Source organism: Ammospiza caudacuta, chromosome 1 (genome assembly GCF_027887145.1).
Source record: "Ammospiza caudacuta isolate bAmmCau1 chromosome 1, bAmmCau1.pri, whole genome shotgun sequence".
NCBI classification, from domain to species: Eukaryota; Metazoa; Chordata; class Aves; order Passeriformes; family Passerellidae; genus Ammospiza; species Ammospiza caudacuta.
This window is the reverse complement of record NC_080593.1, coordinates 85,579,979-85,602,884: the sequence shown is the minus strand read 5'-3', so window position 1 is coordinate 85,602,884 and position 22,906 is coordinate 85,579,979. Positions and strand designations below refer to the sequence as shown.

At 39.6% G+C, this 22,906-nt stretch overlaps 1 protein-coding gene across 1 annotated transcript in view; it reads left to right on the top strand.

Moving 5' to 3' along the window:
• Positions 1-15,776, top strand: part of COBL (cordon-bleu WH2 repeat protein) — a 156,465-nt gene extending 140,689 nt beyond the window's left edge. Inside the window, exons 11-15 of the mRNA XM_058808594.1 lie at positions 2,446-2,549; positions 3,739-5,747; positions 6,361-6,480; positions 8,776-9,030; positions 14,509-15,776. Coding sequence (XP_058664577.1) covers positions 2,446-2,549; positions 3,739-5,747; positions 6,361-6,480; positions 8,776-9,030; positions 14,509-14,526 — 2,506 coding nt within the window. The 3' untranslated portion in view covers positions 14,527-15,776. The remainder of the gene's footprint in view (positions 1-2,445; positions 2,550-3,738; positions 5,748-6,360; positions 6,481-8,775; positions 9,031-14,508) is intronic.
• The last annotated feature ends 7,130 nt before the right edge of the window (positions 15,777-22,906 follow it).

Genomic DNA, 22,906 nt, shown 5'->3' with positions numbered 1-22,906 from the left:
ATTCTCAAGCTTTTTTTTTCCTGTAGAAATTCCAGCACAGACAACCTTAGTAATACAGATTTTGGCTGCATTGAAAGGAGTCAGGCAATAGACAGGGAAATATAATCAGGTAGCAAAAGAGTGATGAGCTGGCATAGTCTTCATGAAATTAGGTCTCGTGAGTTTACAAATTTTTCTTCCAGGGTTTTGGAAACACCTTCTCCACAGTAGGTCAGAGAATGAGTCTCAGTGTGTGTCACTTACTTGCCTCCAGCTGTGTGCAACTATTCTGCAAGACCAGCTTTGTAAAGAAGAAAGTGATATTTGCTTTCCATGATGGATAGACTTGTTTAGCTGGTGCACAGTTTGAATGGTTCTCCCATTGTAAATGTTCTCTCTGAGTTTGCAAATAAATTGTTTTAAAATGCACTCAGAGTATTTTTTATTCATTTTATGAAACTTCCCACTGCAAGAACAATATGAAATTCAGTTAGTTCCTTCTTTCTGCCATTTTCACATTGAGAGTTTTGTTTGCCAGTCTTCTCTCCCAATTCGAATGCTGCAAGAAGTGTAAATCTTTTTGTCAGATTGCTCAGCTGAGTAATCTCATTGATTCATGGATGCATGTGTGTGTGTGTGTGTGTGTGTGTGTCTATGCATGCCTCAGGGTACAGAGGGACTGCAGTCCTACAGCGCCAGGTGCCTGCGCTGGAGACTTTAACTGATTTGCTCCACCATCCTTGCAATCCGTCAGGGGGAAAACTCAGTTCACCATGAATCTTGCAGTGTGGACGCTGAGCCTGAGCATCATAAGATCACAGTGGCTTGTGGGGATGTTCAGGGCCTGTCAAAGCTCAGGTCAGTGGCAGATGTCGGAAGAAATTTTATTCCAGTCGCAGTGCACCCTGTATCCTCATCTGTATTTAAAACAACCAATACTGATTTCTGTCTTTGATTCCAGTTTAGGAAACCTCTTAGTCATATATCAAGCCTTGTTGTCTTGAATTAATCCCATCTGTGTATTCAGATACACAACAATGTGTGCATGACAGTTTTGGAAGGCTTCCTTGGAGGTGTATGTTGTTGTTTTCATTGATACCGCATACGCAACGTCAGCTTTGTAAGTGCAAGGCATTTTAGGTAAAAGCAGAAGGATCAGGCTGCAGGACTACTACAAAAGACGTAAAGGAGAAGTGAATGCTAAATAAATAATGAAGTAAAATAAAATCAAATACCGGATGCTTCAACATGTCCTTTCAGTTGCTCCTGGCATGAGCAAGGGAAAAATCAAACAACAAAGTAACGAAAAATTATGCTACATTGTTGGACAAAATTTAAATCAATGTCTGGAAACATGCCTGCATTTTTATTCAGATTACTATTTTAAAGGGAAGAAGAAAAATGGCATTTTTCAGGTAGTGTTTGGTAAACTAACAAAAAAAAATCTATCATATTACTGTATCTATGCAATTAAGGGTATGATCTTGAAAAGGGCAAATCTGCTTCACCCAGTTAGAGTTAGTTTAAGTGTGGCTGGAATGGAAAGCGACTTTTTCAATAGATTAATCACAAGGGAAAAACGTAGATACAGTGTCACAGACCACAACATCTTAAATTTGGTTGAGGTAACTGAAAGAAATAAATTGTCCAATGTGAAATTCTAGTTTTGATGATTTGGATAAAAATGATCTGCTGATCAAGATTTTCCTCTAATAAAAATGAGAACTGTTGTGTACCAGGTTGCCATACAGGTGGTTTTTGTTTGGTTTGTTGTTGTTTTATCTTTTTATAATTTTGAGGGGTGTTTTTAGGATTTATTTTGTTTCATTTTCTTTTTCTTCTCTTCTTTTAATAAGCTAAAACAACACTTGGCATTCATTCTGATTTCAGACTTGTCTTAGGTCATTGTACAGCTTCATCAGTTTTCTGGCAAAATCAGGTCCCTTGATGTTTCATTAGAAACTGCTTTCACTCCCTCCCACACCTCAAGATGCAGAGTGATTGTCTAACAGTACTTTGAGTGTACTTATTTTTCATTACCATGCAATTTTTATTTAATTAAGGTGCACATATATTGTTACAGTGGGTGCACAGGATTGTTAAGTGGTCTGCCTTAAAATTGTAAGGATGTGCAAAACCTTTGTCCTGGCATATTCTGTGTTTCTGCAGTCCAGCTGAAATGTGTACTTCACACTGAAGCCAGACCATTTCTTTGCAGGCTTTATTAATCGTAATCTTTTGATTACCAGCACACTGGGTTTGCTCAAGCCCCACTGAGATCTTTCCTAGATGTGGATGTGTCAGTACAATGGTTCATGTGTAAGGCTACACATTTTTCATACTTTGGGGAATGAGTCTGAGAACCCCAGTGGGAGCAAAGGGGCTGAAATTATAGTGTGTTTCAGAGCAACAGTGCAAAGTGAAAGAAAAAGGAGACACTCAGTGATTTTCTTCTCTTTCCTTTAGCAGGCAAGATGAAGCAACAGCTTTGGCTAAGCATGAGAGTGAAGATACATTCATTACAGCACAGCTCCACCAGACTTTGGCTGACCTGGATGAAGATTTAGAAGGTAGGAAAGTGTGTGTTACCTCTGAATTGCCAAAGACAGGGACCCAGCCAGTGGATGCAAAATCAAGCTGTACTCTTGAGACATCCTGTATGTTCCTCACTGAGATCAAAGGGAACAACTCAGGAGTGTGAGGTAGAATGTGGTCCTCCCAAAGTGGCTCCTTTGCTTTAGGAGCAGACACCCTTTATAGGCTCCCACTGAATATTTTTCAAACTGCATGTCTTCTACCAAAAAGAGATGAACAGCAGTCAATGGACACATTTTATACGCCAAATTTAGTATAATTTCACTGACTTCAGTGACTTTTCAGTTATGAATTTAGCTCTGTGTTTAGTGAAGAATCCCTCTGTCTTTATTTTGTCATTGTGAAGTGGAAAAGGATGGAACATTTTTGTACCCAGTGTCTCCTCTGTGTTAACAGGCACATTTAAAAGTTAAAATTGGAAAACATGAAACAGTGCGAAAAGATAAAATGTCATATTGAGCTCCTCTTTTTCCTACTGTGAAAAAAACCCCAACTTCTTTATTATTGGTTTGTCTACAAATGACATTGATTTTTTTTTTAACTTCCCATCTTCATTTTAATACTTCTGTGATGGAATTTAGTCTGATTTGATTTCATGTGAGTTCTCAGACACAGCCATTCCTTAGCTTGTGTTGTAACCTTTGATTTATACCAGCAAATTTGAGAGGATATATAGCCCTATTGCACAATGAGGCTTCTGGAGTCACTGGTGATAAAGGATGAGAAGAATGGAGAAAAAACTAAAAGTACTGGTTTGCTGGGCTGTTATTACAAACCAGGTCTGGGAAATATAATTTGGAGTCGCTTGCTGTTTCTTAGAAATGTTTCTACTTTGGAGTCATATGGTGAAATGTTTATCACTTAGATAAGTTAGTCAAAGATAAGGTATGAACAATAGATGAAATTCTGCTTTCAGCTGCGTTTGTGTGTTTCCCACTGGCTGAAGCAGAACTGCAGGAATATTTTGCCGATCCTAATCAGCAACCCGACAATAAGAAGGACCCGGACATCCCCATTTTTGTAATGCAGGCATAAAAAAAAGTCAGTTACTTAATGTGTAACTAAAATACATGGTTTGCTTAAATTTGTACTAGCTGTTTGTGTAATTTATAGTCATATTGCCTAAATACTGCCTATATATAACATTGTATGTGTATTTTGCAGCAGTGGATGGTGTCAGTAACTCTGACTCTGACTACACCAGTGAAGCCTTGAACCCACATATAAGAAAAGTTGAGGCCGCCCAAGATGTTTCCATTTCTGTTCCTGTAACAATCATAGATGATGGTCCAGAAATTACCACCTCTAACTCATATGAAAATCAAGAGGTGGAGATTAAGGTTTCACAGAACATCTCAGCGGACTCTGTTCATGCAAGAAACTTCACAAATAAAAACAACAATGCAGGCTCCTTTGATAAGGGACACACAGATGGTGGAGCTGTATACAAGGACCTAATATATCAGCAACCATCTGAAAATGAATTCATTCACTTGCCTGTGGAACAGAGGAGAGATATGTTTGAATCTCTCACATCCTCCTTTGAAAAAAGAAATGAAAAAAACTTAAGACTGGAATCCTCTCCTAAACATGGCGTGAAGTCTGAGGAATGTAAATCCAAGCTGAGTCCATCTCACTCCAAAGCCACGGTAGATATCAGTACAGCAAAAGAGAAGCTAAGTCCAGTTAATGAATGTAGTAGCAGGGAGAGATCTCTGAAAAAAAGTAAATCAGAGTTAGAAATCAAATGGCCACCAGCAAAAAAAACAGAAATAGAAGTCCCATCAATACCCACATGGTGTCAGCGTGCCCAGAATTCAGGATCAAGCTACGAACCTAAAATGGGCATGACAACGTTTAAAGTTGTCCCTCCCAAACCCGAAGTAAGACATTTTGATAGAGGAGTTTCAGTCTCCACTGGTGCCATTAAGATAGATGAACTGGGCAATCTTATAGGCCCAAACACCAGTGTCAGTAAGCTTGTACAAGGTTTTGCTCCTGATGAAAGTGAGGAAATTCATATTGGGAGAGTGAAGGCATTCTGGAGGTCAAGTTCTATGGAAAAGCAAAGTGATGACTCTGCTGAGCATTTTCCTAAAAAGTCAGCAATCACCACAAACTCTAAGCCCTTTACTATAAAACATGAACACAAACCTGTCTGTCTTTCAGCTCCAAAACCTGCAGCACCACAAACTGTTACTACCCAGGTAGCTGAAAGACAATCTGAGAATGAGAGGACCAAACTATCTCTTTCAGTTACCCAGCCCCAGGTAACACCATTAGCAGCCCCAGCTGTTAGTAAGGACAAGCTGGAACTCCCGTTCGTAAAGCCACACAGGAGAACTTCAAGCCAGTATGTTGCCTCTGCCATTGCAAGACATATCAATGCAACTACCTTTAAATCTGACACTATGGAATATAATGAGAAAGATGAAAACAAGCAAGGGGCAGGAGAGGTTAAGAATGAAGCGGAAGTTTCACCGAAAAGATGTATTGTTGTGGCCAAATATAGCCCTGTGGAAACAGAATCAGCAGAAACAAGAGAAACCCTTTCAAGTATTTTTGCTTGCAGTCAGAAAGCATCCCACAGGTTTACATCTGGTGATAATTCTGGCATGGAAAACAAAGTAGTTAATATCAGGGCACCAAATCAAGCAACTCCTGTGAGTTTCTATAAAAAGAATGCCAGTGTCCCACTTACTAAATCCTCTTCAAAGGATAACAACAGTGCAGAAGATGATCATGGTTTAAACAGCAAGCAAAGTGTAGCAGAGAAAAAGACTGTGTTTGACCAGAAGTGTGAGACTTTGACCCATACTAATTCAGCCTCATCCCTCAAGTCTCCTGATCTCCAAGGAGTCCCATCCTCTTTCGGCTCATCTTTACGAGTCACTAAATGGCGTCCCACTAATGGTGTACAAGTTGGTTCACTTAAAGCTCCACCTGAGCTAAATGGTGCAGCAGCAAATGCAGAGTCAGAACAGGAGGAGAAACCTGATGATTCAGATGTTAATACTGTTGGTGAACTGGATATTAATGTGCAGACCAATATTTTCGGACCAAAGAAGAAGTTCAAACCTGTCATCCAAAAGCCAGTTCCAAAAGACACATCATTGCACAGTGCCCTAATGGAAGCCATTCAAACAGCAGGGGGAAAGGAGAAACTCAGAAAGGTAAAGTGGAAACCTTTTTTAACCTGATTAGACTGCAGAGCCCTATATTCACCCTGTCAGACACCAGAGGTTTGGTAACTTGTACAGCTGCTGGTGAGCCGGAGAATGCAAGGCATTTGAAAAATTTATAATGGCAAAGTGCAGACCAAGCTGCTGCCTATTCTGCACATCCTGTATATTATGCAACATCATGGCTGCTGCACTAGCTGGGTGGGCTGAGGGTGCATAGACACAGATAAAAGAGAGGTAATTGAGGTTAGTCTAAGAGCCGAACCCTCATTTCAGTGTGTTATGTTAAAACAGGAGCACACAGCATGGAGAAACTTGTAAATATCTGCAGTGAAAGAAAATTGCATTTTGTTTTACTAAGGTTTAATAATATGCCACTGACTTCATGCTCAGGGGATATGGACTGCATCTCCAAGTACAGCATTACTGTCTACACATACCCTTACTGTGCAGTGTGAATAAGGTTTTACAAGCAGGCCCAAAAAAAGACAAACTGATTAGTCTTCATAGTTTGCATTCTGGTACAATTGCCAAAAAGTGTTTCCAAGATATCTCTAAGTAAATATCTAATAACAATGTGAGGTTTATTCCCTTCATATTCTAGGTTTCAAATGGTGCATTAAATGGCAATCATGGGAAACCCTCATATACTGAGCCAGAGAATGAGCGCTCAGCCCTACTAGCAGCAATTAGAGGCCACAGTGGCGCCTCAAAGCTAAAAAAGGTAAGGAATCAGGATGGTAAGTGATCTTTGAAGGCCGTTCTATTCCTTCTGAGTGTTTTGAATAAACCCAAATATCCCACAAATTAAGCATTGTGCTGCAAAGACAGAAATTGAGGGGCCAACCATATGACAGAAGACCAGATCTTACTTAGGCAGACAGCACAGCAGGTTCAACCCTATTCTCTGCTATAAAATTTAAAGGTCTTTCAAATAGTGTGCTTTTAGCTTACAAAGAAGCATGTAGAAATCCAAACCAATTACAGAGAATGTACACAGAAGACATCAAATATTCATCATTTTCACATTTAGGTGGAATCTTTTTCTAGAATGGTTTTGGTTGGAGAGGATTTAAGCATTACGTAGTTCCAACCCCTCTGCCTTGGGCAGGGACTTCTCCCATTAGACCAGGATGCTCAAGGCCCCATCCAACCAGCCCTTAAATACCAACAGGGATGGGGCATCCACAGCTTCTCTGCACAGAGAAGCTTTAGTTTAGGAGTTTGCAGTTGGATTAATATATTTGCATTACCTACCCTATATATCCAATTTCAGCTCCCTGAAAACACACTTGGGCTTCTTCATACGTGCTGTGTATCTGCTAACATAGTGCAAGTTGTATGCAAGTAATTGATATTGATGTTTCATCAACATTCACCACAGCAGGATGATTCCTTCTCTCTGAAAGATTATCTAACCATTAAAGCATCTCTTATTCCTAATAGCCAAAACCTGCATTGTTCTAGCCTAAGTTTTCACTCAGTTGACTAATCTGGCCAAAGATGTGTCCTTGGCAAGGAGGTTCCCCTTTCCCTCGTGCAATGACTCAGTTCATTAGCACATATCCAGATAGCTGGCATGAGATAGAAAATTTCTCTTGCCTGTGTTAGGAAATTACTTCACCCCTCAAATATCCTACTGCCCTTGCTGCAGGTAGGGCACAGCTTCCTCTGAGCCTGTGATCGGGATGTGCTAAGCAGCAGCAATCTTCACACCTACTTAACTGCATTCTGCATTCATTAGGAATAAATAGCAATTTGTGTAAAAGAGGCTCTGACAATGAAGTCATCACTGAGAGTTTTTTGAATACTTTCCTCTGGCAGAGAAGTTTTTGCCATGATTTTAAAGGAAGTCACCTAGAAACCATATGCTTTTTCACACCATGTCACCTGCACTAGTTAAATCAGTGTGTTTGTGTGTGTACAGGGCACTGTACAGATGTGGTGTCCTTTTCAGGTTGTCTCAAATGTTTGCCTTTTATCTAACATGACATGATGCTCATATATATATTGTATGTATATATATGTATAGGGAAGGAATATAATACAGGAACTCTCTGTGGATTATTTTAGGGGAGATGACCCCTTTGATTTTTCACCACAGAAGCTGTGCTGCAGTTTGTCTGAGAAATTAATTATAATGGATCTGCTTAGAAACCTATTTGGCCCATAGTACTGAATTTCTTAATAATTGCTGAATCATTGTAATTACTAACAATTCATCATGATTGTTACCAGTATTAATGGAAAAAAGTATCTCTTGACACAGTTGATGGAAAAGCTGGCTTAGTCTGAAAGACTGTCTTCTTTGCCTGCATGCATTTAAAGTAGGATGAGTTTCCAAGCTGGTAATTTGTGCAGAAATTTTAGTTTCTGAAATTCCATAGAAATACACTTGGAAGAATTATCAATTGATTTTGTCCTCAGTGCTTTCACGTAGCTCTCTCTGTTTTTTTTTTTTTTTTTTTTTTTTTTTTTTTTTTTTTTTTTTTTTTTTTTTTTTTTTAAGTATGGCTGGAAACTTTAGGTTTAATGGCTTTTTTTTCAGTGAAGCTATGTCTGAGAGCTCAGATTTGGAAGAGCTTCTCTGTCATCTGAGATTATTTCTGTGCAGCCCAGACTGCAAAAAGTAATCATATTCCTGGGTGGCTACTGCAGCCTTAATATATCTTCCTGATTCCAAAACCCTTGTGGTTGTTTCCAAATTAATACCAAGTCCAGCTTTCTCTCTTACCTTACATGCCAAGAAGAGTTACAGGATGCTGAAGCTCACAGTAAATAAAGATTGAGTTTCTGAGACAGATTCAATGCCAAGTCCTCGATGCTGGTAATCAGCCCAGCTGAGTGATGTGAGTGAGTAGTAACAGATGTTCAACCCCATGAGCAAACAAAAGTACTATGGGTTTTACATCATCCAAGAAAAGTGAAATCGGGGTACTGAAAGTGAGTCTAATGTTAAATAATTACAGTTTAGCCATGCTTGATATTAACCCCCTTCTTTCAACTGCATGATGAGCAGATCTCCTCATTGGCCTCCCAAGAGCTGCAGCGTTTGAGGGACGCAGAGCGGTCCTTGCAGAAGGCAGAAGACCTTCAGGAAGGGCAGCTGTGTATCCCACCTGCCCCTGCCCAGCCACCACCACCACCACCCATGCAGCTGTCAGCAGCAGCAGCTCCTAAATCCTCTGCCACAGCTTCAGGTAATCCAATGGAGGCAAGGCAAGCCCTGTTGGAGGCCATCCGCTCTGGTGCCGGAGCAGCAAAGTTAAGAAAGGTAAATGCACTTTTGTATTTTACAGTGAATGAAGCAACCTATGCTTGCTGTGTTTTCAGAACTATTGTTAAGCTGTTCTAGGCAGACATTTCTTTCTTCTTTCAGAAGGAGGTACATGCACTATTTCTTCTGACTGAATCAAAGATCAGGAATGTATTTGAAACCTTTGAACAGCTAATGAAACACACCCATGCATATATGCAACCATGTGAACAGACAATGTGTTTTATTAAAGAGACCATCAAGAGCATGACTATAATTTCATTTTCATGATCTTTTCATTCTGTGTTATCTGGGATGATACTGGATGTCCTTTAGACAAGGTGAGCCTAAGAAAGATCAGATATGAGACCCTGAAGCAAATTTATAAATAAATATTCTCTGCTAACTTCTGCAGTGTGTCCTAGACGTTGATTCCCAGCACTTAAACCTTGATCACATGTGCTGAGAGCTGTCAGTGAAACTGTGAGGTCAATTTAATGTCTGCCTGAACTTTATTAATTGAATTGTGTGTGTTTCACTTTTGTGGTTAGATGTGAATCGGTCAGCTCCCAGATGACTAAATGCTCAGTTGCCTGTGTGTGATTTTTGGAGTAACTTTACTTATCTCTTTGATCAAATTTTGTTCTTCCCAATCTCAAGTTATACTGTGTTTCTTGGGAAAGAGAAGCAGATCAACTGTCCTGAGTGGAGGCATCCCAATATTGCACTGCAGTATCCAAGAGCAGACTTTGATCCAGGGACTTAAAGGAATGTAGAAAAGCAGATATAGTTTTCCCAACACATGAGTTAGCTGTTACCAACCATAAATGTGTAAATAGACTTTAATCTTCCTTACTTTTCCTCATTTAAATAATTTTAAAATGCACTCAAATTTTAATTTTCAGAAGTTGTCAAAACAAAAATCCAGTTTCTGATAAACCAGAAATTCCACAGAATCAGACAAATGGCACAAAACAAAGCAGTGTTTCAGGGAAATTTACGTCAGCATGATCTGATTACATCAGGAACCTGGATGTGCAGTTAATTTTTCATGTGAAAAATTACATCTATGTTATGCATACAATTATGAGGAGCAGCTGAGTTCACACTTGGTTTGTTCAACTTGGAGAAGGCTGAGGAGCAACCTCATGGCAGTCAGTGCTTTTCTTGAGGAGGGCAGCTGAGGGGCAGGCACGGATTCCTCTCTGTGGTGGCCAGCAATAGATCCCAAGGGAATGGAATGCAGCTGTGTGAGGGGAAGTTTCTTCAGGAAAAGGTTCTTCCCCCAGAGGCTGGTTGGGCGCTGGAAAAGGTTTCCTAGGGAACTGGTCACAGCACCAGCCTGACAGAGGTCAAGGAGCAGCTGGATGATGCTCCTAGTCATATGGTTTAGTTTTAGGCATTCCTGGGAGGAGCAGGGAGTTGGACTCAGTGATCTTTATGAGTCCCATCCAATCTGAGAAATTCTGTGATTCTAAGACTAAAAATTATGAAGAAGTCAGCCTTTATTTCCCCACTTGACCAACTGACAGAAAAAAATGGGACTTGGACATTGAAGGGCACTTCATGCGGTTGTTTTCTAAATACTTCCAAATTTCTTGTTCTTCCAACTGCATTGCTCTTGCAGAAGTCTCTGGGGGAATCCATAGCTCTACTCATGAAAACAAGTCTTTATCATATCTTTGGGGATTTATTTCATAACACTTGGATAACCAGTGCAGGTCATGAAAGTACACCAGCTAGACTGATGTATTCTGCTAAATACTGTGCCTGTCTTGTCTCATTTCCAAGACAGAATAATTTTTGCTACTTTTGACATCGAAACAACAGAAGAGTACATTTCATTATATAGGTCTCTTATGAAAATAAAAGAGAGCGGTGTTTTGTCCAAGATAGAGTATGATTTTCTTATTACTGTGCTGTCCTTCCAGATACTGGATATGCAAGCTAGTCTTATGTGTGCCAAAGTCATCATGACACTTTGACGTCTGAGATCTCATGCCCTTGATGACTGATTAAAGTAAAAGTATTGTCAGATTTCTGAAAAAGCTTTCTATCCAGTGTGTTTTAATATCTCTTCTAGTATGCATTATATGGTGAGCCAAATTCTGATCCTTCCCTGCAATTGGACAACTTGGTGAGAGCAAAAGTTGAACCCATAGAGGACCGTGAACACATAATAGCTGAATATCAAGGTTTTCTTCCTTTACCCGTGTCTAAGGAACACTGATATTTTGTAGGCAGTGGCTGACAGGTTGCTTTGTGCCAGGGCTGAAGCAAAATTTTTCTTTGTTTTGCCTCCTCTGTCAAAGTTCTATGATGGTGTGATTTGGAGATGGGAGCACAGCACTGTTTTTGGCTTTGCTTCCTGGAAGATTTTGGTTGCAGCAACTAGGCAGCAGAGTAGGTAGTTCAGTTCAGTAATGGCATCTGTTTCTCTTCCATTGTCTTCTCAAAGTCTTCTGGGACAAAGACTTCTGACAGCAGTCATTTATTTAGCTAATATTGTGAAGAACTGGGAAAAATCTGTGTTGCTGACAGCAAAGTCGTTTATTTAGCTAATATTGTAGAGAGCTGGGAAGAATCTGTGTTGCATAATTATGCGTGACTCGGTGCTTATTTATGTGGGGTTAGTTGCAATGGAAGTAGATCAAACATAGCTGTCATGGGAAGCAAATGTAAAAAGCAACCAATTACCTAGATAAGGAGCATCCCAACAAACATTTGAGCTCAAGTATTATCTGTGAAAAGGCAGCTCCTCCACTCCTCCCCTGATTACACAGCTGTTTGCTAAAGTCATGAACTTTAAGGTTAAAAACTTCACTATGCAGGAAATGAGGAGAGAAGTTGCTGCAGGCTGACCTTGCTTAGCTGAGAGTCAGGGTCTGCACAGCACAGTCTCTAATTGGATCAGCCAAAAGAAACCAGAGCAGAAATAGATGCTTGAGGGAAATGCCAAGTATAGGTAAGATAGTATTTGCAAAGCTCTCCTCTCTCTTCCTTAATCCATTTTTTGGAGTACTGTGCCTGTTTGGGCAAATAAATCACTCTGTTTTGAAGAAATAGCTTTCAATTGCACTGTTGCTGTCCACAGACTCCTGAAGGAAAATTCTTGCAGGTGCCAAGCCTATTTGAGCTGCTCAGTCAAGTGGTTCATCCCTAGTGCAGGGCAGTTCAGAGACCTGCCAGAAAGCAGTTACACTACAGATCCTCCCCAAAAGAAAGGGAAACATGGATGTATTACAAGAATAGGATGAATTTACCAGTCTGGAGAAGACCTGACAGTGTGCAAGGAAGTGACCCTTTTCTTCAATTTTTGAAAATGATCTCTCAAGGAACCTGACAGGTGTTCAACACATCCAAAGTACAACAGCAAGTCAGGGAGGTGGCATTAAGTAAAGCCACCATCCAGGATGGGTTCCCTGGTGCCTTTGGTGGTTACTTATGAGAAATGAACATGTCTCACTAGCAAGGAGGCTGTCCCAGCCATGGGATCTGCCCCACGAGCAAAGGAGAATCAGCTGATCTAGGAAGTAAACAGCTCATCTGAGACCAAATTTTGGCTAATTCTGGTGGACAGAACTCAGGTCATAGAGCTGTACCATTTAATGTTCTGATTTTAAAAGTGAACTAGTGTTTTCCTTAAATTGTGTCAAACAGTATCATATAGTTAAGATCTCTATGTGCAGTTTTCAACTTCTTATTTGCCATCTCATAAAATGCAAAATAATGCAGCTAGATGTCTGAAATTCTCTGTATCAATGGATGTGTATTTTTCTGCTTATGTAACTTGCCTTGGGATTTACCATGACTATTTGTGGATAAAAACCATAACTACACATGCAAATAACCCATTAGATGTCTAGCTGTAGGTATAGTTGCAGCACAAGTCCATGCAGGATTAAAAATCTTACTCAACAAAGGGAAGCTATAAAAGTTGCTTTAGCTTATATGCCATAACTCTCTGTACTCAGAGATTTGGTAGAAATATTGCAGAGGAATTTGTCTGAACGTGGTGGGGAAAGCAAGTTATATCTCTGAAGAATAGTCTGTTGCTCTTGGTAAAGTGATTGCTTCAGACCACTTTTTAATGACATGTGCAGGGGAGATTCTGCAGATTCCATGTATTTTCCAATAAAGATTGGAGTTGCACCGAAGTAGCCTTTTCTGTTTGTTCACTGAAATTTTTAAAAACTAATTTGGCTTCATCACAATTCCCACAAGCATTCATGGTGATGTTTGGCATCAGCATTAGGTCACGTCAGCTCTTGATACGTGCAGTGTATCATTCTGTTGGCAATCAAAGGAGCCAGGTAAGATAATTACTGCACCAATTGCAAGGAGTCCCTGTGTTCTCTGGGATAATTTGGAGTTGGTTGTCAACAAGTAACGCGTCGATCGGAATTATGTCATGTTGAGTGTCTTCTAGGAAGCATGGCCTAGTTCCATACCTTTATGTCAAGCCGTGGACTATTCTTTTCACATAAGCAGAGAAGTATAATTGTGAATGAACAAATACTGCTTCTCATTATCAGTATCTGTGGCTGCAATGAAAGAAATTACAGACTCAAAGCCACAGTTGATGTATGCTTTGGTGTGCTGGAAATGAGGCAGGAGGCCCAATGATAAGGTTGACCAATCTTGATATACAGGTAGTCAAATGAGCTTATAGAGTGATTCTAGTTCCCATGCACAGTGAGAGGCAGGCATTTGCATGCTGTTACTCTGTTTGAATTGGAAGATAAAACATAATTTGAACTCTTCACCTCCCTAATAATTTATACCATTACCTATTTTTTTCCTCAAGAGTAAGGGTCAAAATGGAAAATTTAGACTTGATCAAATGCATTATTCCAGCTTTTGTGGTGACCTTAATGTATATCTCTCTGATAGAATCAAAGCTCAGTAACTTTGAATTTGGAAGAACACCTTAGCATATGTATTTAAAATAACGAATATGCTTAGATGACCTGAGGACTGGGAAGGAAGATAAGCATTTGTGTGTGTTTCCTGAATCAAAGCCACCAGGAGTTTCCTTCATTCAATCAGAAAGCAAAGTACTCATTAATTCATTTTCATGGCCAGTGACAGCTAACCAATAGAGAGTAGATTTTGACTATTGATATTGCATTAGATGCAAGAGATGTAAAAGATGCCTCTGCAAAAGATATTGCATACTTGCAGCCGGGGCTTCTGTTCATTCCACAAAATGAAGGAATTTCACAGCAAAATGCATTACCTATGTTCCAGAAATAACACAATTGCAAACATAATACCTAAGGATGTGTGAGGTGTGGGTTTTTAGGGAAAGATAGCACTTTTCATTAAACCAAGTGATATAGCTAGGAAAAAAGGCACATAAGCTTAAGTAGTCTCAAGGAGCAGATGAAGAAACCAAGCTTGAAAACAGCCCCACGGGAGAATGTTTGGTTAACAATGTCAACAGTTGGAGGTTTAAAAATATCTTGAATGATCATGTGCTTTTCTTTGTTACAGGTCCCTCTGCTCGTTTGAATAATGTAAAAAGAATAGGTAACTGGAAAATCTAACCCCGTATGCACCCATAATCATCATTCAAAGTCTGAAGTGGCAAAAAACATCAAGAAGTTTAGTTTATTCTCTTGACTACAAGCCAAAATAAATTGTAGGTAATTTTCTGTGTGTTCCTGCATAATGGTTCTAAGGGGAAAATATGTTGCTCTGCTGTAAAGCTTCTGTGCCAAGGAATTGTGTTTTGCCTCTGAATATTTAAGGTTGCCAATAAACTATTCTTGTTGGCAGGTTAATAAGAATATAAACACTGTGCAGTCCTGTGTTAATACTTAATTGTGTTTATGGGCAAAACTAAAAACTTTGCTAGCTATCTGAAAAGTAATACTCATTTCCAGCTGTTAAAAATATATAACTATTTCAAACTGTTCACTTGCTTCTTTTTTGATTTCAAGAAGGGCTGTAAGCGATTAGGGTGAAAACCAGAGTAAAGATCTATAAAAAAAACAATCACAAGAAAAAAGTTATGATTCCTAAATTGTCATGTGCTGGGGTCACTGGTTTTTAAAATTAAATTAACTTTGTATCTCTGCTGGAGCTCTGAGAAAGCAGGCAATCAATAATGGATGTGAGACAGTGTCTATTGAAAAGTTACTTATGGGGTATGACGTATAGAATGCTAATGTGCAGAGATATGCTGAACCCTGGTAACAAACATGGAACTTCAAAAATATTGAGCCACCTTAAAGGATCTCTATTTGCAACAGACTGTGAAGGTTATAAATATGATTCAGAGTATAAAGGTCGAAGATGTAGAATTCATTCTGCACTGTAAAATGAAGTGGAGCTGGTTTATGTCAGTAACCAGGACTTTTGTGGTCTATTATTCAGGTCATGCATAAGTTGGCCCTTGGTTTCTAATGTGTATGGCTGTTGTATGTTGTCTCACAAGTATTTATAGCAGCATCTTTTTCAAATGTTAACTACTTTGGTAGTTGTTGTTGTACATATTTTGAAAATATTTCATTTAATTGATTAACTTAAAAAGGACAAATGAAAATGCTTTTTCACATTTCCTATATTGTAATGAAACTGAAGAAGATGAAGTTTGTACATTTACATTTTTATAATCACAGACTACAGCAGTGGCAGATTTTTTCTTTAAGCTGGAATTTAAAATGTATAGCTATGGACTGTTGAAAGCACGAGAATATTTAGCCATCTGCATTTAATGTGACTATATATTATAAATTATAAAATATTGATGTCTGTTAGTGCCACAAATAAAAACAAAATCAAAACCTGACATGACTTTAAAGGCTCCTTTTTTTGTTAAATATTTGCCATTTACTGAAAGAAATTGGAACTAGAAATGGACTTTAGCAAACCAGTATGCTGTGCTCAGTATCTCAAGTCTAACATAAAATATCTCAAGCCAGGAAAGTGCTCACAGCTAACAGTTTAGAAGTGCAGTAGAAATCACCATCTAGGATCAATATGTGAGTTATATACACTTCAACAATGATGGAGTACTAGTAATGTTCCATTTCCTCATTAGGGATGCTTATATATTCAGAATTAAGGTGCTCAGTTGCACTCTATGATAAATAAGATCACCTCTGTTGATTGTGGTTATTGTGTATTTTGCCTTTAAAGTTTTCTCAGTGTGCTAGACATCAGAGGCACTACCATGTTGAAAATGCTACCACAGGAAAATATTCAGTCACTCATAAGTGTGATGCTGTAGATATTCCCCAGAGCAGCAAATACTCTTTCCTTGGCTGGCTGCTGCAAGGCAAATTTCAGTGCATCTCTCCTTCTGCTTGTTCTTAGTGTTGCCTGAAGGCCCTGTGTGCATAGCCCTTCTTCCTAACACCCTTTTAGTGTAATAAGTTATATGAGTACTTACTTTTCAATGTAAGGTATTCAAAACTGGATTTTTGGACAATAACATCTTCTGGGTTTCACAATGCAAAGGTTCTGGTTCTGGGTGATGGCACTATGTAGAACTAAAGTTTCTAAGTTTTATTCATAGCTAAACTTCTGAGTAAAAGCTATAAAAACAGCTACAAGATAAGATGTCATCTTCATTTTGACAGAAAAAATAAAATTACAAAGATCCTGATGGCTCAGTCACAACTCAAACTAAAAATGGAGGGGGTGTTCAGCTACCTAGCCTAGGCTGGTATTCATTCCCTTCTCATGGTAATGACACTTGTGTCTGCTCTTAAACTGTCATCCAGGTGCTGTTGAACTATTGGTAGGAGCTCAGTTTAACCCCAGATGAAGTAAGATAAGAAATTAGTAGATTTTGCTGTAAACCCATTTATAATGAAGTCCAGTTACAGGTATGACCCTTCCATATAGTAAACTTCTGTTCATGCTTTTAGTAGTAATAATGGTTAGCTCATCCTGAGTTAAAAGAAAAACCCTGAAATGTGTCTGGTAAAGACATGGCCTTCTCAGCAACAAGTATTTTCATCTATCTGGCTGCTCTTGCTCTCCCATGCTGTTTGCTAGTGCAGACACAGCCTGTGTCTAGAGATGCACACGTTGCCCAGGTTACACCCTGACATGTCCTGTCATGGCACCGCCTGCAAGCTCCTTTCCTTTTTGAAGGACTGCTAGGACAGGGAGCTCCCCTTTTCTTTGGTGTCTCTCCACCTAGATTGTCCCCACATTCTTCTGCCTCAATTCAGCCAGAGGAAAGGCTCAGATTCATCCAGTCCTTTATTTATTTTTATTTTTTGTTTAGTAAGAGTTTGGAATTAAGTGAAGAAATGGAATCACCACGGAAACTGAATGGAGAATTTGGGTTTGATATCTTTATTTATTGCGCAGGTATAATTCAATGTTCAGGGCTTAAAGAAATCCAATCTCATGTCTCAAATAAAAATTTCTACATTTTCCTTCCCTTTTTTTACATGTTTTTTTTAATTTTTTCTAAACTTGAGTTTAGAGTAATCGTCAACCATTAAGTCAGCCATCATTAGATCCCTCTGATTAGATATTTAATTTAAATAATTGCCTGCACAAGCTATTTGATTTAGAGGAGTTCAGTATAGATTCTTTTTTATTTTAAAGACAGCCTGTTAACGTTAGTCATGCAAAGTATTGGACCGAAGGACCTCTTGACATGCACATCAATCTACAGAGTTTCAAACATGGCAGGGTTCTACTTCCCCAGCTCATACAAGTGATTTGCACTATTTATGCTACATTTGCCACAGCCAAAAATTGGCACTTCACCAATTTTTGTGTGTAGGAGAAAGAAAGAGAACAAGAGATGCATTTATGAAACAATGGAAAACTACACCCTGAGATAGTTTTCCCTCTAACTTCTCCAGAAAAGAAAGAAGCAGTTCTATTGTTGAGTGCTGCTTAGCATTAAGCACAAGGTTTAATTTGAATCCAAAGATTTGCACAAATCTCGATTTGAATCAGTTTGTCTGAATGAAATGTTTATAAATCGGTCTTTTGTTGGTGCAATATGAAAAATAGTTGTCTTCTGCAACTGTTAATTAGCAACTTTTACATATGTAAAGTATTTATTTGTGTGTATTGTTTCTCATCTCTAATCCCCTGTTGGGTTACATATGCATTATGTGTACCAACGTGCTTTGCCTGTGAGACGTCTGTTAAGATTTATTAGACCATTCCCATTGTTCTCCATTTGTTGTTGCTGAGCACACACAATAAAATACTCCATGCCCCTGCTATGTAGCTTTAGCTGCCATAATGGTTGCATTTCCCCACTTGCAGAAAATGACCTTTGCAATGATAAAGTTCTTTGTTAAACAAAAAAGGAAACAAATTCCTGATTTTTCAGTAATGTTCACCTGGATTTTGTGCATCACTGTTTTGATCTGCTTTACTTTTTTGTTGCTGAGTATGGTGTGGAGTTTGGTTCATAGCTGACGGCTTCCTTTGCTGGAGAAATATCCCTATAGTTGCATTCTCAGGGTTGTTCGTCAAAGTATGGTAAGATGGATGACCTTTTCCAAGAGCAAAAAGGTACCTTTTTTTTTGTTATTGTTACCAAAATAATTATTTGTTAAATAAATATAATTTGCTTAAATATATTACATGATGCTGCACCAGATAGGAAAATACCACTATCCTCTGTTTGTCTACAAACTTTTTGTTCTTGTTTAAACAGTTTCTGATTTATTGCAGTATTGAAGACTTCAAAAAGAGAGAGAAAATAGAACTACTTAACAGGAATATTGTGTTTTTCACACTTAAGGAGTTTAGGAACAAGCTCCCTTCCATAGTCTGTTCCCTCCCATCACTCATTCCATATGTACAGGAGCACGCGCGCGCAGAGTCTCCTTCGTCATTTCAGAAGGTCAGGAATAGTTAAAAAAGCATCTTTACCATGGGATCCTTTTCCATTTTTAACAGTAGCTTTTTTTGTCCTGTAAAATAGGAACTTCCAGAAAGTCAGGGACTAAGTTTTGGCGCAGTCACAGCAGCGATACACAGTCACTGCTGGAAGCAATGTCAAACTCAGCTCCATATAATGCTATCTTCAGCCAATTTCTTTTCCTTTGGGATTTTTCCTTCTTTCCTTTTTTGTCTGAACTGATAAAAGCATGTACGTGCCATGTCTCTTTTCTGAGGTCATTATTGTGCTTGAAGCCCTAAAAGGTTTTCCCCTGAACAAAGCATAGTGGTGTTGCAGTTGAACACCAGACTGAAAGAGGACATTTATTCATACACAAACACCACTGTCCAGTTTGCAAGTCAGGAGCTTGAAAAGGAAACCTTATTGAAAGAACAAGACTGTGGAATATTATTGTCTTCTACATCAGAACCTGTGTTTACTGTAACAGGAACAAAGCAAACACAGTGCAAATAGGCGTGGGCTTCCTTTGTCTTGTTCCATGCATTCAACAGAGGGGTTTCTGTCAGAAGCACTGGCATCTGTTCCTAGTAGTGCTTGGCACGGGTGAGTGGGTCACAGCTCAAGAGTACTAATTTGGGTGGCACCACTGATGGGTTGTGCCACTGGTTTGGGCTTTTTTTGCCTTGTGATAAGCCAAAATGTGGTTTGATTTAGTTGGTGCTCGAGACTGCAAACCAAGTACCTGTGCTGCAGCAACGAGCAAAGGCTCCACACAGGGCCCACTGTTGAGATGGAGAGTGATCCATGATCCAGTGTGTGCCAACTACAGCACCCAGATGCCAGTAGCCAGTGCAATCTCATCTTCTTAAGCCAGAGGTAATGATAATGGTGAAGGGAGAGGGAAATGGATGCATCTGACTTCTGACAGAACCAAGGAATAAGCCACATGTAATTCAAAGAGCTGCAGCCCTCCCTGCCCCAGCAGCATCTAACAGTGCAAAGGACATGCAGGAGGTGACTCAGTAAGCAGCAGGTCCATCAAAACTCCTGATAGGTCTGAATTTTACGGACCAGACCCTGAAACTGCACATATCTCTGCTGATACAGCTACCTGGTGGGTTAGCATGCTCAAGACCAGACTAAAACTCTCCCAGTATAGACCCTTTGCTGATAAAATCCAGCTCTCAGTCCTTCAGTCAGCTCAGGAGGTGGGTGTACCTGGCAGGTTCCCAACCAGCAGCACCAAACACAGAGCAGTGGTTTGGCTGCCTGCACAGTGCATGCTTCCTCATTCATTAGCCTTGCTGCTAATGTTCCAAACTTCCCAACTTAGGGAAGGAACTGTCAGAGGCAATTTGCAGGCCGCCAGTGCTGCAGAACTGCAAAGAGTTATATTTTTATGTGTTGATGAATAATTTAGCAACAATCCTGTGTTATGTAAAATTACTGCTTTACTGCTACTGGGGCCAATGTTCGTACAAAGTGTTCTAAGCCCAGTTATACAAGTTAAAGCTTGCTAGTTTTATCCTATGCATCTGTTATTAGAGATAATTTTTCCAGGTTCAAACTGGGAAGCAGAGCAGGTCTTTCATTCCAGGAATGGGAAGTTCCACATCCTCATTCTGCTTTATAGTCCTGACCACCCTACCTATTTCCAAGTGGTCAGTTTTGCACTAGGTTGTGCAGTAGTGCTGGTTTTCCCCACAGAGGAGGAGGCTATGTAATACATTTCCATATAAATGCAATGGAAATCATCAATCCTTCAGACCTTTGCTTTATACTACAGAGCAACCTAAGACATATTTCCATGCACTTAATGTAGGCAGGGAACACAGAATATGGGCAGATGTAGATATATCTGGTTTTGGTTTTAGATTAGAAGTTGTTCCTTTGAGATTCCACCTATTTTGTACTCAGAGCAGGATTTAAAGTTTAGGGAAAGCAAGGAATATTATTGCCACCCAAAAGCATACTTGTAAGGGTAAAGTGAGATTGAAAACCTACAGTAACTCAACATGGTCCACATCCAGAAATGGAGAAACTCACAGGCTTCCCAAGGACTCTGCATCTCAGCGACTGCTTCTGCCGTATTCTACAAGTGTTGCCAAGAGATGCTTAGTTGCAAATGCAAATATGTTCAAGGCTGAAGGATCAAAGAGCAATTAAATTAAAAACTGCTGACAGGTCAATCTTAATAGTCATTTCCATGCTGAAATAAGTCAATAAATCTTAGCATGCAATAAATCTTACCACATAAAGGTGGGCTTGCATAACAGGAAAATGTAGTAAAATATAGCAATATATTTTATGCAAATGCTTTTTAAAAGTAATGAGTAGCATGTTTTATTCATCTTGTCCTGGCATCAAAGCGGTCAAGAAGACATTGGACTTCTGGAATGGGTTAATCCTCTCCAGCAGCAGTGTGCTGAGCAGGCAGAATGCCTTCTATTTATATTACTATTTACTTATATTTGTAAATACAAGCCTTAATTGAGCTCCTGAGTCCTGCTGTGTTTGGTGCTGTGCAATCGCCACATAAGTGACTGTCCCTGCCCCAAAGACCTTTACAAACTAGAAAAGTCAGAAGAGGAGGATGGGAGCAGAGCAGTCGTGTGACTTGCCTGAGGTCACCCAAGCTGTTAGTGGCAGAGGCAGAACTGGAGCCTGGGATTCCTGTGCCATTCTTTGGTCCTGTTTTCCAAGTCATACAGCTTCCTGGCCTATATAATAAATACATTAAGTATGGATCATATAAGAAACAAACTCAACCTCTCTGGTATCAACCTCTTTTAGTAACTCAATATGCCCTTGTGTTTTTATCTGTTCTCTCAAATGCATTAAGTATGAAATATTAGATAATGCTCCTAGGTACTTATGCCTATAATGAGATACATCTCCAACAAACACCCAATACAAGAGGGATTTGGAATCCAGCTGTCAAATTTAAAACAGATTTTCTGTGTGGTAGAAGATCCCTCATAGTTAAATAGTCAATAAGTCCATCACACCTTCCTGCCCACCTGTAGCTGCACTTCCCACTCTCCCCAAGGGAAGATCCAAGAGGAAAAGGTTCCTGATACTGCTGCTTCAGCAGTGCCTGAGTGCCTTAACAAGGATCTTTCTATTAGCCCCTGTGTAAACACAGGATGGCAGCCCTGGCAGGCAACACCAGGTGGAGGGAGCACGGATCATTTTAAATCATTTGCACGTTCTAAATCACCGGTCACGATCTGTGAAGAGTGGATCTTGTGTTACACACTGCGCTTGGGAGGCAATAGAGACTATTCCCAGCTAATAAAATTCACAACAAATGACCCGACACAGGAGAAGTTCTGTTCTCAAGGAAAAGCCTTACCCTAGCACACAACTTGCCCTTCTTCTTGCAGTGGAAAGACTGCGGATTTTAATCCCAATGCAAAAACAAGTCAAAACATGGTGAGTACAGTAATTGCACAGCCAAAAATAAAGGGGTTGGGGGCAACTTGTGCTTCTCTTCATCCTCCCCCTTTTGTTTTGCCTTGGTTCAGAAGAGCTGCTCTTAGGCTTGTGTGGTCTATGGCAAGATGCATTACCTCTTTTCCAGAGTGTTCTTCCTGGTGCTAACAGACAGAGCCCAACCCAGAGCAATAATGTGCTGCATGTTCCCAAAACTGTGAACAAAAGGTGAGGATCTCTTGTTTTCCTCGGAATGCAGGTCTCATGTTACATGTCTAAAAATGCAATATGAATGAGATTTCAAAACTAATTTAAACCTGTTCCCTTTGTATACCTTTAACCAGAAGAAAGTTTTCCACTGTTACCAACAATGGCAAATATGCCCTTTTGGCTCATATGCCCAGGAAAGTAAATTGTCACCAATAATCAAAGGTAGCATTAGAAAAAATGAGTCTAACTTGCCAAGGGAGATTTCTCCCAAGAGCAGGTAACATTATTCTCCACTGCAGCAAACCAGTCTAGCACTGAAGTCTGCCAGTGAAATACCAAATGGAAGATGTAAACCTGGTTTTATAAAAAACACATCCCAGGTCTACCTGACCTGTGCCTAGGAGCAGATTT